At 51.1% G+C, this 14,373-nt stretch overlaps 3 protein-coding genes across 3 annotated transcripts; 2 read left to right on the top strand and 1 right to left on the bottom strand.

Moving 5' to 3' along the window:
* Positions 1 to 150: 150 nt before the first annotated feature.
* Positions 151 to 1,694, bottom strand: KD926_008125 (DUF2841 domain-containing protein; the record flags this gene model as incomplete). The annotated part of the gene is made up of 5 exons (XM_053100817.1): positions 151 to 671; positions 731 to 916; positions 966 to 1,306; positions 1,358 to 1,448; positions 1,502 to 1,694. 5 exons carry the CDS (start codon positions 1,692 to 1,694, stop codon positions 151 to 153), a joined length of 1,332 nt encoding a protein of 443 aa, XP_052955539.1.
* Positions 1,695 to 7,191: 5,497 nt separating this feature from the next.
* On the top strand, positions 7,192 to 8,548 carry KD926_008126 (uncharacterized protein; the record flags this gene model as incomplete). Its single annotated transcript, XM_053100818.1, has 2 exons — positions 7,192 to 7,426; positions 7,788 to 8,548. 2 exons carry the CDS (start codon positions 7,192 to 7,194, stop codon positions 8,546 to 8,548), a joined length of 996 nt encoding a protein of 331 aa, XP_052955540.1.
* Positions 8,549 to 9,709: 1,161 nt separating this feature from the next.
* KD926_008127 (putative nuclear serine protease HtrA2/Nma111) lies at positions 9,710 to 12,981 on the top strand (the record flags this gene model as incomplete). Its single annotated transcript, XM_053100820.1, has 4 exons — positions 9,710 to 10,123; positions 10,196 to 12,499; positions 12,553 to 12,750; positions 12,808 to 12,981. The coding sequence occupies 4 exons, from the start codon at positions 9,710 to 9,712 to the stop codon at positions 12,979 to 12,981; spliced, it is 3,090 nt and encodes a 1,029-aa protein (XP_052955541.1).
* Between the last annotated feature and the right edge of the window lie 1,392 nt (positions 12,982 to 14,373).

A 14,373-nucleotide genomic window follows, 5' to 3' on the forward strand; every position in this document is an offset into this window, starting at 1 on the left:
GTGTTTCCCTGGCTGCCGTTAATGAACGCTCCCGTCGCGCCTTCTTTCCCGCTCAACAACAAATGAAAAATGGACAAATGAAAGGAACAAAGGAAATGACAACGCTGAAACTATTTCCAAGAGACAAAGGAAAGTGAACAAAAGAGATGTCTAATAATTAAAATAGTATGGTTGAGGTACCCCTCCCAACTCTGTTCCAGAGAGTCCTAGCACGGGAAGGGTCGGTTGTGACTGACTGTGGTGGTGACTGAGGTGTGGCTCGCTGTAATATCTCAGCGGAAAGGTTTGGCTGTCCAATGGGACCGAGGTAGGGGTGTCGTGGTGGAACATGGGGGGATCCGAAATGTCCACGGGGTATGAGCTCTCGCTCTCGCGGGCTCGCTTGGTGTTGGTCAGGGGCGGGAGCGAGGGCTGAACGCAGTGGTCCCAGGTGGCAGGCAAGCTGTGATTGAGCTTACTGCTCTCTTTTCTTCGTTTTTCTGCGCTGTCGCTCGTCGGGGAGCCGCCGCTGGTCGGGAAGACGGAGGTGTGAGATTCCATGTCAGGGACCTCTCTTCTATACACGGGGTTGGTGTCCGATTTCAGCATGCTCCCCGAGGACGAGCCCATGCTGTGAGAATCAGCCATGTTGGGTAGGTGTACCCGAGATACGCAGACGACTGCTTGACCATCTGCGGAATGTTAGAAGCTGTCCGTGGGTGGAAGTATCACTTTGGGTGTCAGAACTTACCGGTCCTGCCATCGAGGTAATTCTCCTCCTCTTCCCGCACGCTATATATTTCATCCAAGACCGGCATGCGTTCTTGGGGCGAAATTGAACGCCTAATGGATTGGTCGGCTTCCTTGAGCCTCTCGACGCAAATGGCATGGCTGGTTCGCAGTTCACAGAGGATGTGCACCAGCAGGCGAATTCTCTCTGTTCGATGGTCAATATTGCTCACAGCTTGGGAAGATTCGGGACCTACCTGGTTTGAGAAGATGATCAGGCTCCCGATGAGTGACTCCCGATGGCCACCATGCCGGCTTCGTCAACTCAGGATCGAACTGCTGAGACGTTCCACCGATGATCTTGCGGCCATTATAAGGAAAATTGACCTGCTTGCGAGGCTCCACAAGCTTGATGTATGCTTTGGCGAGGATCCGACAGTTGATCTGCTGCAGGCTCTCGAATGCTTTTTCATAGTACCGCCGTAACAGAGTGTGGTTCCGGACAGGAAGCATGGTTTTCTGGTGGCAATTAATACTCATGGGCACGACACACTCGTGAGAAACCCGCTTTCTTTTGGATGGGTTGCCATCGTGAAACCTATCCCTAGTCAGATCCTGATTTGTATACAAAGCACGGATCAACACTCACATCGACGACCCGCGGCTCGAGCCTTGGTTTGGTGACTGTGGCGACAAGGGACTCTTGCCTCTTGCATCATCAGACTGTGACCCTGGGGAGCCTGGTTGTCTTCGTTAGCCTCTAAGCCCTATACAGGGCAACCACAACACATACCTATAAGCTTCGGTGTACCACCCTTACTCGAAAGGGCCACAGCTCGCAGGAATGAGTCGGTTACGTTGGGGGACAAGATTGTTTGGCAGTTGCTTGCGATAGAAGGTGAGGCTTCGAAGCGCAGTTTGCCACTCTCATCGAGGTAGATGAGGGCAAAGTGCATGGAGTTCTGTCCGTCCAGCGGCGCGTCCATCGATATAGGTGTGTGTGACTGAAAGGGAAGAGTCAGTCAGTCAGTGTCTGCAACGAATCTGTGCCTGTGGTTACAGTACCATGGAATGTGGTTGCACTGGCCTCTGTTCCAAGACCAAGGGGGAAAATGAGGGATCGGCTGTACTCTTTTAACTTTTAATTCTCCTAGTGCCAATCAGGTACGGAAGAAAGTGAACCTACGCTTCAGCAAACTTCCTTAAGTACAGGGCAAGAGAGGCAGCATTGTTCAAGATGCAGGAAAAAGTGAGCAGCCAATGTTTGGATCCACAAATAATAAGGTTACAGGGACTTCCTAAGTTCAAAGCTCTCCTTTTTCTTTCGAGACGCCCCAACCCACTTTATATGCGTCAAGGCCTTCGAGGCCGAGAGAGTGATCCCGACATCTGAAGGGGGAAATCTCAAAGTGGAGAACAGGCCAGAAAAGAAAAACAAAAGAAAATATTCGGAGAGACAGCAACTAGCTTGGAACCGAGTCTACACCGTAATGAACGGTAGACAAGAAAAAAAAATGGATCAGCCCAAAGCTGTGTCACTAATGTGCGTGGCCCTATGTGGCACAACATTTGACGGGACTCCCCATCCGCTCGGATGCATTGGGCGTACAAACTAATGCCCTTCTGCATCATTATCGCCTCCAATGATCAGCTGCCTTGACAACGGAAACGCAGGACCTGGTCGTATTGGGATCACACCTGCATGATACATGCTTGGGAGTGTGTAGTTTCCTTTACGTTTCAAACCGTCAATGCCTATTGTTTTATCTGCACCTTCACCAACTTGGTGGCCAATGCTGTTCTCAGAATAGCATGTTGCGCCTCAAACGCTCATCTCCAGCCCTCAGGAGGGCTCAGTCAAGCAATCTGGCATGTGATATGGTGCAAGTGCATGGGAATCTCGAAAGGAGAACCGCGATTAGGTGAGGTTTGGACATGATCAGACGGATTGTGGGGTAGACTATCCACCATCACGGTACAGCTCGGTCTATGAGTCCCAATTCCTTCTCTAGGATTTTTCCTTTTTTTGCTTTCTTTCTTTTTTCCTCGATCTTTCCACAATTTTCTCCCACTCCCGACACTCTTCCGCGGCCTCCTTGCCTGATACATTGGGTGTCAGGCATTGATAGATGTCATGCACCTTTCGCAACCATATGGGGGTAATGCTAACAGCTTCCGAATACAGTTAATACCAACCAATTCCGGAACAGATAAATCGGCGCCTTTTGCTGACAGAAAGGAGACAGACAATAATCCACCCGCCTATACGTGTCCCACCTGACACCCACAGCCAGTGCAGAAAAGCATGTATGTAATGGCTAAAGTGCAATTGACGTAGGTGGTCCGGTCCGTTCGGTTGCCAAAACTGGCCTGCCCAGGACGGAGATGTGCGAATCAGAAAAATCGCGGCCGAAAAAGAAAGGACAGAAAGTACAGGGACAAGCTGCTGGTGAGGTCGGGAAACGGTTGCGAACCGGACAGGTATGACTTAGGGAGCTAGTGCTAACTTCATATTCGGTTCTATTTTATTAACTGATGAACGAACAACTCAACTTATTGCAGCTGTTATCCACATGGCCGAACGTCAAGAGCCGATCACTGACTCGTAAAGTCTAGACTCTCGACCCAAGGGGCTAACCTGAGCTTGAGCTTGTGGTCTTGATTGGGATGGGATATCTATGGGAGGGAGTGAAGTTGGATGATTGCCACGGCTTTGTCTTGTTTTTTTTTTTTTTTTTTTTTTTTCTTCTTGCCTTTTTTTGCTCTCTTTTTTATTTATTCGTTTTTATTTTTTGCCTCTCTCTCGCAGCAGTTTCCTACTTCATTATACTGAAACCTCGCCACACTGATCGAAGACTCCAGTGACTTCCCTTCCCATAACGCGGAGCTTCCGGAGAAATTACGATTTTTATTGCGCCTACAGACGCGGTGGTGAGTCCGTGGACATTGATGCTCCGTTGACTCCACCGGTGCGTTTTCTCCAGATGATGAATCACAGCCCGATAATTGATGTCTTTCCGCCTGTTCCACGCAGGAAATCCGTTGATTGCAGTAGCCGAACAGGGTTTCAATGCCGCTGATCGTCCAGCGAATGGGTTTCCAGGCCACCTGCAGATGGGGTCGGTCATTCTCGCTGCCCCCAAGCCCCGGGTTGACTTGTAGGTACTAACTACTACTGGGTTTCTGGCATAATATCCTGTCCGCCGTTAGCGCGGGGCGAATCATAAACCCCTCGTATTGTTCTATTTTTGCAGGGATCTTTTTTGACTGCCCCCGATGGCGCGGTTAGTGACAACGTCTTGGTGAGAGGGGAAGGGAAAAAAAAAAAAAAAAGAAAGAAAGAAAGAAAGAAAGAACAGAACAGAACAGAACGAAAATGTACAGAGAAAAAACAAATGAAAACAAAAAATAATACATAGAGAGAGAAAAAAGGTCCAAACTCAAAAAATTTGTAATATCCTCCCCAAAAACCAAAATAATCATAATCATAATAATTAAAAATGAAAATAAAATGTATTTCCATTTGCGTCCCCACCAACCATTTCCTAAACATGATGTGTCAGTGCCGACCAGACGATGTATGTAACATTCATGTACATAGGAATCGGATGGAGCAACGATTGCAATATTGCATAACTACCACTCTCAAATCGAAAATATGACTGATCATCGTGGCGGAGGCTCCCGTCGAGCGGTACCTTCGTTCGGAGACTGTTTCCGGTGTGGAAAGGATGGGAAAGGATGGGATGTGGCTGCCGGGATCCATGCTATTGGTACTGGGATTTGGGTTTGGGTTTGGGTTGGTTTTGTTTGGTTTGGGCTGGGACTGGGATGGACTGGGATGGACTGGGCTGGGGTTGGGGTGGGTTGGAGGGAATGGAATTGAGTTGAGTTGGTTTGATTTGAGTGGACTATACTTATGAGGTAGGGATGGTTAGAGTGTTGGACTAATTATCTTCTATAGATAGCATGGAATAGGCTTGAGAGTTGAGATTGGTGGTGGGAATATGGTAGGAGAGAGAGAGAGAGTGTGTGTGTGTGTGTGTGTGTGTGTCGAAGGATATTGGTAGAAGGACGGATGCCTACATACCTAGGAGGGTAGGAGTAGGTATGGAGTAGGTATGGAGTAGGTGGTTAATCAGGCCTTTGGGATCTACGGATTGACTATCTTAGGTAGGGTAATATAGGCTTAGCTATGGGATACAGATACCTACCTACCTACATACACCGTAGACAGCTCTACAGTCCATAGTTAACTATATCTACCGTCTAAGGCATTATCTACGATCTACTACTTATTAACGTTCTTATGAAAAGTGCATGTATAACATAGCTACTCCGTAACTAGTTCATAGATAAGAAACTTGGTATAGGTAACTGCTCCGTGGTACTCCGTAGGTAGGATAACTATCTATAATTAACTAGTTATAGGAAGGCAAACTTTGATCTTGGATGAACTCAGTAGGTCTTTCGTAGTTATTCCATACTGGGTGTCTCGTCCTCCCCGTGGAAGGAACCCGTGGCTGGCTGAAGTTGAGTAATTGTAGAATTGGCGGTTGGGTTGAGGTGAGGTGAGTGGATCTGAGGTAGGCACAGGTAGGTAGGTAGGTAGATCACCCGATCGGAGGTACATACGTAGTAGATATTGCCTTGGTGTCTAGTGTCCACTTTTGATTCGGGTGGGTTTGGGGTTGCCTTGTGGGCGAGATATCTTACGGAGTTGGCTAGGAAGTATTAAGGCATGTAGCTAGCTTGTTGGGTATGGGTTAAGGGGAGTATGTTATGGTAGGATGTTGTCTACGGGATGTTGGTTAAGAGTATGTCATTGGTATACAATGACTACTTCGTACAGAGTAACTAAAGAGTCGTACAGAGTTTGTAAAAGAAAAAACGGTATAAAGTTAAGCATAGTCACCCTATCCCTGGCTGTCGGGTTCCTAGTCAGCTATCGTCATCCTTCTCGTGTTAGCTCATACTTGTCAGTTGATCAGGATGAACGAAAGTGTAGATGACAGAATTTACACATGAGTATAACTAACTAAAGTGACACTGACAGACTTGCGTCAAAGATAGGCTGATAGTAGGCAAGGGATGTATTCCCGTACTCCGTCCTGTCATGGGAGCCAGGGCGAGGGATGACGCCGGAGGATAAGCTCCAGCCCGACCATGGCTTTTTAACTCTTGACTATTGCGAATAACTAGGTTCGTCCGCGTTCGGTTAAGCAGATCAAGCAGATCGAGACATATATGTATGTGTATGTATGCATGTAGATCCCATCCCCGGCCACTAGAGGTAGTAGCCTTAGGACTGGGGGCAGGGCAGAAGAGCAGACGTACTGACGGACGGAGTACGGAGTAGTCTTGGTCTTAGTTGAATGTATAGCGATCTTCTTGAGCCTGCCTGCCCCAAACCAAGCCCCAAGCAAGCCAAGGATATGCAATCCCGAATAATGGCAATGCAATGCGCGCACCCCTGAGCCGGAGGAGAAACCGACGGGAGATCTGCAAAGTCAATCGAGGCAACTCCTAGGGGTTGCCTTTCCATTGTCACGGAGTACGGAGTACAGTGCATAGTTCATCCATCATGGAGGCTGGGACGATTCCTACAGGACTACACCTCGTCGGTGGATCTGAGGCAGTCTGTCGGTTGACCTCGGGTCCGACGCCATTATCAAAGCGCGGTAGGAGGTGTGATGTATCCAACGGATATTGTGAGCCGTACGGAGTCGAGTGGATGGATGAGGTTAATTCAATATTAATCAGGTTGTACTTTTGTTCGAGGATTGAGAAGAGACCGCTGTTTCAAGAGAGATGAAAGTGTAAACACTACGGAGTAACTAACACTGAGGAAGTAACGGAGTCCTCTGTAAGAACTCCACACCGCCTCGAGACTTTCTGCCCGAGGATCTTCTTCCTCGCTTTCCTCTCGTCTGCCAGTCGATCCGTCTGTCTCGCGACTCTCCTTCGCTTCCCTGGAGATTACATCCTACACTACTCCGTACTCGCCTCGCTCCAGATCGCTCCGGCCGGTGCTTGGCTCTTGAGTCTCTTTCCTCTCGCCTTCTCCGTCTCCTTTTCACGCGATCTCTCTCCCTGTGGCCACCTCCCTCGGCCAATCACTGTCACTCGTTGGCCCTCCATTCTTTTTTTACCTTTTTTTCTATTGTGGTGTCCCTTGTTACACCTTTTTATTTTCTTTTTTTATATTTACTCCGGGCTTGTATTATTATTATTACTTATTTTTTCATTTGATTTTCTCTTACATGGTTTATCCACTCGGACAACCCTTCCAGAACATTTCGCTGCGGCCCATTCCTGCCCTTCCGTCCGTGCTTGACTAAATTAAAATTATAATCCTACCACGATCGGCCATTGTCATTTTTGTGTTGATTACGATTATCTCATTTTGATTATCATTATTATTCATCTCGAGTCTTCACCGGCCATCCAGACACCCTCCCGACGAAGCATCTGGGCAGCAGGATGGACCCCAACAACCCCGGCTATCCTCTGCACCCGCAACCCCCTTATCCCGTCACTTCGCAGAGTCCACCCGGTCAGCCATTCCCTTACTACTCGAACGCAATGCCCTCCTTTCCCCAGCAGAAGACGCCTGCCCATCTACCGCACCAATCCCAGCAGTCTACCCTCGGTGTGCCTCTGCAACCCGGTCCCGGTGGAGCGGTCATGCCCGCCGGCTTTCCCCAACATTCGTCCGGTATGTCAGATCGATCGTCTTTCTTTCTTTCTTTCTTTCTTTCTTTCCTTTTTTTAATTGATTTTTTTTTTCTTCTTACTCGATTGCTATTCATTGTTTGACCTTGTTTGGTCCTCCTCGTTTCTTGTTTTTTCGCTCTTTGTTGTTGCGTCATGACGGTCACCTCCTGTCCGCCATTCCCCCAACCCTCGCAAAGTCGAGCTCGCACTGCGCGTTTGCATCGGAAAATCTTCCCAGTCTCTGCCCAGCCCGATTAGATCATCCTCGCATACACCTAGTCAGGTCCCGGTGAAGCCAGGCACCTCTGACGTCGAGGGTCACTCTTGGTCGGTGAATCGCCGCTAACGGGATGCGCGAACAGGACCCCACGCCAACTTCTCAGCGCCTCCATTCGCCCAGCCACCTGTCCCGACCTCCATGGGCCAGTTCCTTCCGCAGACCACCTCCGCTGCCAGTCTTCCTTCGTCCGCTGCGCAATCCTATTCTCAGAACATGGCCTCCGTGTCGGCAAACAGCATGGCAATCGCGCAGCAACAAAGACCCGTCCCGCAACAACAACAACAACAACAACCACAACAACAACAAACTCCATCGCAACCGCCCTCGCAAGGCTCCCAAGGGGCCGTCGCCAGCGCTCAGTCCCCGACCCCCGCCGCGTCGGCACGCGAGAAGGCTCGCGTCGCCGCTCTCCTCGATATCAATTCGATGCTCTTGCAAGAAGTCGTGAATCTGCAAGCCGCCGGTAAGGCGGGAGGTCCGCCCGCCAGCCAGCCCGGGGGACCGGACGGCAACCCGTCGCCCACGTCGGAGCAGGCCGCCGACGCGACCAAGGGGCCGGCTCAAAAACCGAGCCCCGAATACCTTGAGTGCATGCGGCGGCTACAGGCCAATCTGGCGTACCTAGCGACCGTGGCCGACCGGGCGAAGAAATCCGGCGGCGTGGCTCCACCCAACCCGGGCATCATGACGCCGCCTCCGCACATGTCGTCCATGAACGACATCTATAACAGGCTCAGCGAACTATTCCCTCACACGGCGCACGGCACGCCCCAACAAAGTCCGCAGCCACCGCAAGGCAACGGCAAGCCCAGCCCATCGCCCGCCACGGACTCCGTTGTCTGAAAGGTGAATCCGAGAGCTTCAGGCTGGATTTCAGAGAAGTCGCGTTTTCATCCGATGGCGGCTTAGAAAGGGGATTTCTTCGACGGGACGAGAACCAAACAATGGCATCTATCAAGGGGACGTTTCTCTTTGAACTGCTTCCCCGTCGGCAACGCAGAGAGAGAGAATGTCGGTTGAACATTTCCTTCAAATCTCCCGCGTGGAAGACCCTTGCACAGTTACATGTCACACTCATGGACATAAGCATGAAGAAAGATATATCCTCAATCTCCCTTCGGAACTATCATAACCGCACAGGGAATGAATGTATCGATGATGGCAGGGAAGGACCGGTGGAGACTTCGTCCTCGGGGGTCCTCAGACGGGGGGGGAATAGGATCAAGAAGGGTGACTCGAGGCGGAGTCATGAGGCAAAGAGACGGACTGTGCGTGTAAAATAAGTGTACGAGTGTCGAGCACCCTCATCCCAGACTCATCTATATTGCAAACCATTCTCTAGTCTGTAAGACGTAGCAATCAATAATCGCCGGTCATCTGGACACCGGCCAGAAAGGCGGAGGGAGGGCGACGGTCCAATCACGGGACTCTCCCGCAGCTCAATTCGCCTGACCTCATTTTCCTTTTTCCTTTTTTTTTTCTTGTTTCTTCCTCACTTCTTCTGCTTCCCCTTCCCCTTCCAACCTCCTCTTCCCCACCTTCTCCTCTTTTCCATCGGTTTGGGGGGTCTCGTGGATGTCTTTTGTCTGGCTTCCTTGGTGCAGAAGGAGCTTGACCGTCGCTACGACCACCACTACCACTACTACTTCTACTTCTACTACTTCTACTACTTCAACCGTTGCCGTCACCGTTGCCGCTTCTTCATCTTCTCCCGCGGCGCCAACCCCGATAGCCTCGTCGTCTGCCCTTCCCCCCTTCACTGCGGAGACTACGAGTTCTTGTGTCACCCTCCCACCGCGATCGCCTCCTCCTTCTAGACCCATCGGATTTCCCGCACCCCCAAATCCCCGTCTGTCACCGTTGAATCCGCTCGCCAGGAATCCCCGGTGCTTATCGGCCTCCATCAGCTTCAATTGTACATCCATCCGATCGCTCTCTTCCCTTGTCTCCTCGATCCGACCGCGCTCAAGTCCTCGTCATTTATTGTCGTCGCTCTCATACGCCATGGATCTAAACGGGGATGCCGGCGCCAAGCGCAAACGCAGTGCCATCGCTGCCTCCGCAGACCGTCCGTCCAAACACCTCAAGCCCGAAAACTCGACTCTAACCCCCGGCGACACGACCCCGGCCAACGGCACCGTCTACGACGTCCAGGACGAGGAGGATGCCGGTCGCGTCTTGGCCATTGGTCCCGCCCAGGCTGATTCGCCCGAATGGCAGGCGACCATCGAGGAGGTTGTCAAGAGTGTGGTTTCGATTCACTTCTGTCAGACGTGTTCCTTTGATACGGAACTGTCAATGAGTAGCCAGGCCACGGGCTTCGTGGTCGATGCCGAAAGGGGGTATATCCTAACCAATCGACATGTTGTCTGTCCGGGGCCTTTCTGGGGGTATTGTATCTTTGATAATCATGAGGAAGTGAGTACTATCCGTTATGTCATTGATTTTCCTGGAATGCTCCTGTGCTAAGTGCTTTTTCTTATTGTGTAGTGCGACGTTCGTCCCGTCTACCGGGATCCTGTACACGACTTTGGTCTGCTGAAATTCGACCCCAAGGCGATCAAATACATGAAATTAACGGAGCTGAAACTGCAACCGGACGGCGCTCGTGTGGGTTCGGAGATCCGCGTCGTGGGTAACGATGCCGGTGAAAAACTGAGTATCCTGTCCGGCGTCATCAGTCGACTGGACCGCAACGCCCCCGAATACGGCGACGGCTACAGTGACTTTAATACCAACTACATCCAGGCGGCGGCGGCGGCCAGCGGTGGCAGTTCCGGCAGTCCAGTCGTCAACATCGACGGCAACGCGATCGCCTTGCAGGCTGGTGGTCGTGCAGACGGGGCGGCGACCGACTACTTCCTGCCGTTGGATCGGCCGCGGCGCGCGCTGGAATGCATCCGCCGCGGCGAGCCCGTCACGCGAGGCACTATCCAGACCCAATGGATCCTGAAACCGTTCGACGAGTGTCGCCGCCTAGGCCTCACCTCGGAGTGGGAGGCAGCAGTGCGCAAGGCAGCGCCGACGGAGACGAGCATGCTAGTGGCAGAGATCATTCTGCCCGAGGGCCCCGCAGATGGCAAGCTCGAGGAGGGCGACGTGCTCCTGCAGGTGAACGGGGAGCTACTGACCCAGTTCATCCGGTTGGACGACATCCTAGACTCCAGCGTCGGGCAGTCGGTGCGTCTGCTCGTGCAGAGAGGCGGTCAAAATGTGGAGCTCGAGTGCCAGGTTGGCGACCTGCATGCGATCACGCCCGACCGCTTCGTCACCGTGGCCGGCGGCACGTTCCACGACCTGTCGTACCAGCAAGCGCGACTCTACGCCATCGCCACACGCGGCGTGTACGTCTGCGAGGCCGCCGGCTCCTTCAAGCTGGAGAACACGCTGTCGGGATGGCTCATCGACTCTGTCGACAAGCGGCGCACTCGCAACCTGGACGAGTTCGTCGAGGTCATGAAGACCATTCCCGACCGCTCGCGCGTGGTCATCTCCTATCGCCACATTCGGGATCTGCACACCCGGGGCACCAGCATCGTGTACATCGACCGCCACTGGCATCCAAAGATGCGGTTGGCGGTGCGTAACGACGAGTCCGGTCTCTGGGACTTCTCCGACCTAGCCGGCCCCTTGGCCGCCCTGCCGCCCGTGCCGCGCAAGGCCGACTTCATCCAGCTCGACGGCGTCAGCCAACCGGCCGCCGCCGAGATTGTGCGCAGCTTTGTGCGCGTGTCGTGCACGATGCCCCTAAAACTAGACGGATACCCGCAGGCCAAGAAGACGGGATTCGGTCTAGTCATCGACGCCGACAAAGGTCTAGTAGTAGTATCGCGCGCCATCGTCCCCTACGACCTCTGCGACATCAACATCACCGTGGCCGACTCGATCATCGTCAATGCCAAGGTGGTCTTCCTTCACCCGCTGCAGAACTACTCCATCGTGCAGTATGACCCGAGTCTGGCGCAGGCGCCCATCCAGAGCGCCAAACTGAGCACGGAGTACATCAAGCAGGGGCAGGACACCATCTTTGTCGGATTCAACCAGAACTTCCGCATCGTCGTGGCCAAGACGGCTGTCACCGATATCACCACCGTCTCAATTCCGGCCAACGCCTCGGCACCGCGCTACCGCGCCATCAATCTGGACGCCGTCACGGTCGACACAGGTCTCAGCGGGCAGTGCTCCAACGGCGTCCTGATCGGCGAGGACGGCGTCGTCCAGGCGCTGTGGCTGAACTACCTCGGCGAACGCACGCCCACCTCGCACAAGGATGTGGAATACCATCTCGGGTTCGCGACGCCGTCATTGCTGCCAGTGACCTCGAAGATCCAGCAGGGCGAAATGCCGAAGCTGCGGATCCTGAATATGGAGAGCTACGTGGTTCAGATGAGCCAGGCGCGCATCATGGGCGTGTCGGAAGAATGGATCCAGAAGGTGACTCAGGCCAACCCGTCGCGGCATCAGCTCTTCATGGTGCGCAAGGTCGACTGCCCGCCAGCCGGCTTCGCCTCCGGGTCTACGGACTCCTTCCAGGAGGGCGACGTCATCCTCACCCTGGACGGCCAGCTGATCACTCGCGTGTCGGAACTGGATATCATGTATGACAAGGAGGTCCTGGAGGCTCTGATCGTGCGAAACGGCCAGGAGATGCGCATCCATGTGCCGACGGTGCCCACCGAGGATTTGGAGACGGATCGAGCGGTGGTATTCTGCGGTGCTGTGCTGCAGAAGCCGCATCACGCCGTGCGGCAACAGATCTCCAAGCTGCATAGTGAGGTTTACGTGAGCGCCCGGGTATGTATCAACAATCTCCCATGTATCTAAGATCACTCACTAATCCATCCCAGAGTCGTGGATCTCCCTCCTACCAATACGGCCTCTCCCCGACCAACTTCATCACCGCCGTCAACGGCGTTTCCACGCCCAACCTCGATCGCTTCGTCAAAGAGGTCCACAAAATCCCGGATAACACCTACTTCCGTCTGCGTGCCGTCACTTTTGACAATGTGCCGTGGGTGGTGACTATGAAGAAGAACGATCATTATGTAAGTCCTCCTTGGGCTTTTTCTTCCTTCTTGATTTGTGTCTAACTGTACCCCCAGTTCCCCATGTCCCAATACATCAAAGACCCGTCGCATCCCGCCGGCTGGCGCACCGTTTCGCATGCCCAAGACAAATATAAAGATGGTATCGATCCCGACGTGGCGAATCTGAACCCGGACGCCATGGACGAGGGATTCGATGAGATTAGTGATATAGAACCTGATACGGAGTAAACTTGCTGGGGGCGGACCTGTATGATAGAAGATTGTTTGAGACCGTTAGGGTGGTGAGTGGGATAGTGGTGTGGTTACAGTGGGTGAACCGGATCTCTTTCTATATTAACTACGGAGTAGTTGGTTGGGGACAGGAGAGATGGAGAGATGAAGTGGACTGTACATACATACATGCTTGCATAGCCTACACATGCATACGCCATGCGCATACAAACTGAAGATTCGAAAAGAAAAGGAGACGAAAAAAGGAGAGAAGGGGATTAGGAAATGGGATATGGGATATGGGAAAACGGGCAAAAATACTTTTTTTAATGTGAACTTTACTTAAATAACTATCTATTTACTTACTTTTCTGGTGATTTATTACTTTACTTTACTTTTACTAGACTTGACTAGACTAGACTTAGTATTCATCTTACATTTCGTGCTGTATTCATTATTTAAGAACGACTGGTTGATAACTAGCAAATCTTGAACAAGATTCAACACAATATCACTAGTTTATAAGACCAAAGTAGAGGACATATGACACCAACTAGCATCATTGGTCTAGTGGTAGAATTCGTCGTTGCCATCGACGAGGCCCGTGTTCGATTCACGGATGATGCAATTCTTTTTTTTGTTTTTACTTTCGTATCTGGTTTCGGACATGGTAATCACAATTCTCAAGTACGTACTTTTTTTTTGTATTCCAACCTGATTTACTTTATTCCCTTTCGATTTGCTTAGGGGTGCGTGACTTTAAGTCTAATATTGTTTGGTTTTTTTCGGTCGAGGTTTAAATATATATATGGTTCTGTTTGTGCTTTACTTAAAAATGAGCAGAAGCAGGCATCTTTCCTCTCGGGATATATATGTTTATATTATAGAACTGCACAACTAGGTAGATGCACACCAAGTTAGTTGTAAGTTATTTGTTGGTAATTAAACATATCGATATAACCCGGTAGGTACCTCCTCGGCCTAAGGCTTGCTTGCTTGATTATAGGGGTCGTTTTTCTGCGTTATAAACTCTCTCATAGTTCGTTCCCCATTTACTTACATATAGATAGTGTCGAGTACTTGTAGCTAAGATGAATGATAGATAAAAGAAACAACAGGCTAACTATATCAAGAAAGAGCCGTCCATTGATCATTGATAAAAAAGCCTAAGCTCTATGGGAATAGAGCACAAAACTAAACTAGAAGAAATAAGATCGAGATTTCTCGAAGCACCAGAACCCCCCTTCCTGGATGGATACGTCATGATTAAAATGAACAACGCAATATAGAAACACCACCATGCCATGAGGTTGAAACCAGAAGATAGAATAGAGAAAAAAAAAAAAAAAAAAAAAAGACCCGGTGAGGTAGATAAGAAGAAACATTCAATCATTCAGTGGTGAATGGTCA

The sequence above is a fragment of the Aspergillus affinis genome (assembly GCF_023601865.1).
Source record: "Aspergillus affinis strain CMG 70 chromosome Unknown NODE_50_length_218328_cov_87_076623, whole genome shotgun sequence".
In the NCBI taxonomy this organism is placed as follows: Eukaryota; Fungi; Ascomycota; class Eurotiomycetes; order Eurotiales; family Aspergillaceae; genus Aspergillus; species Aspergillus affinis.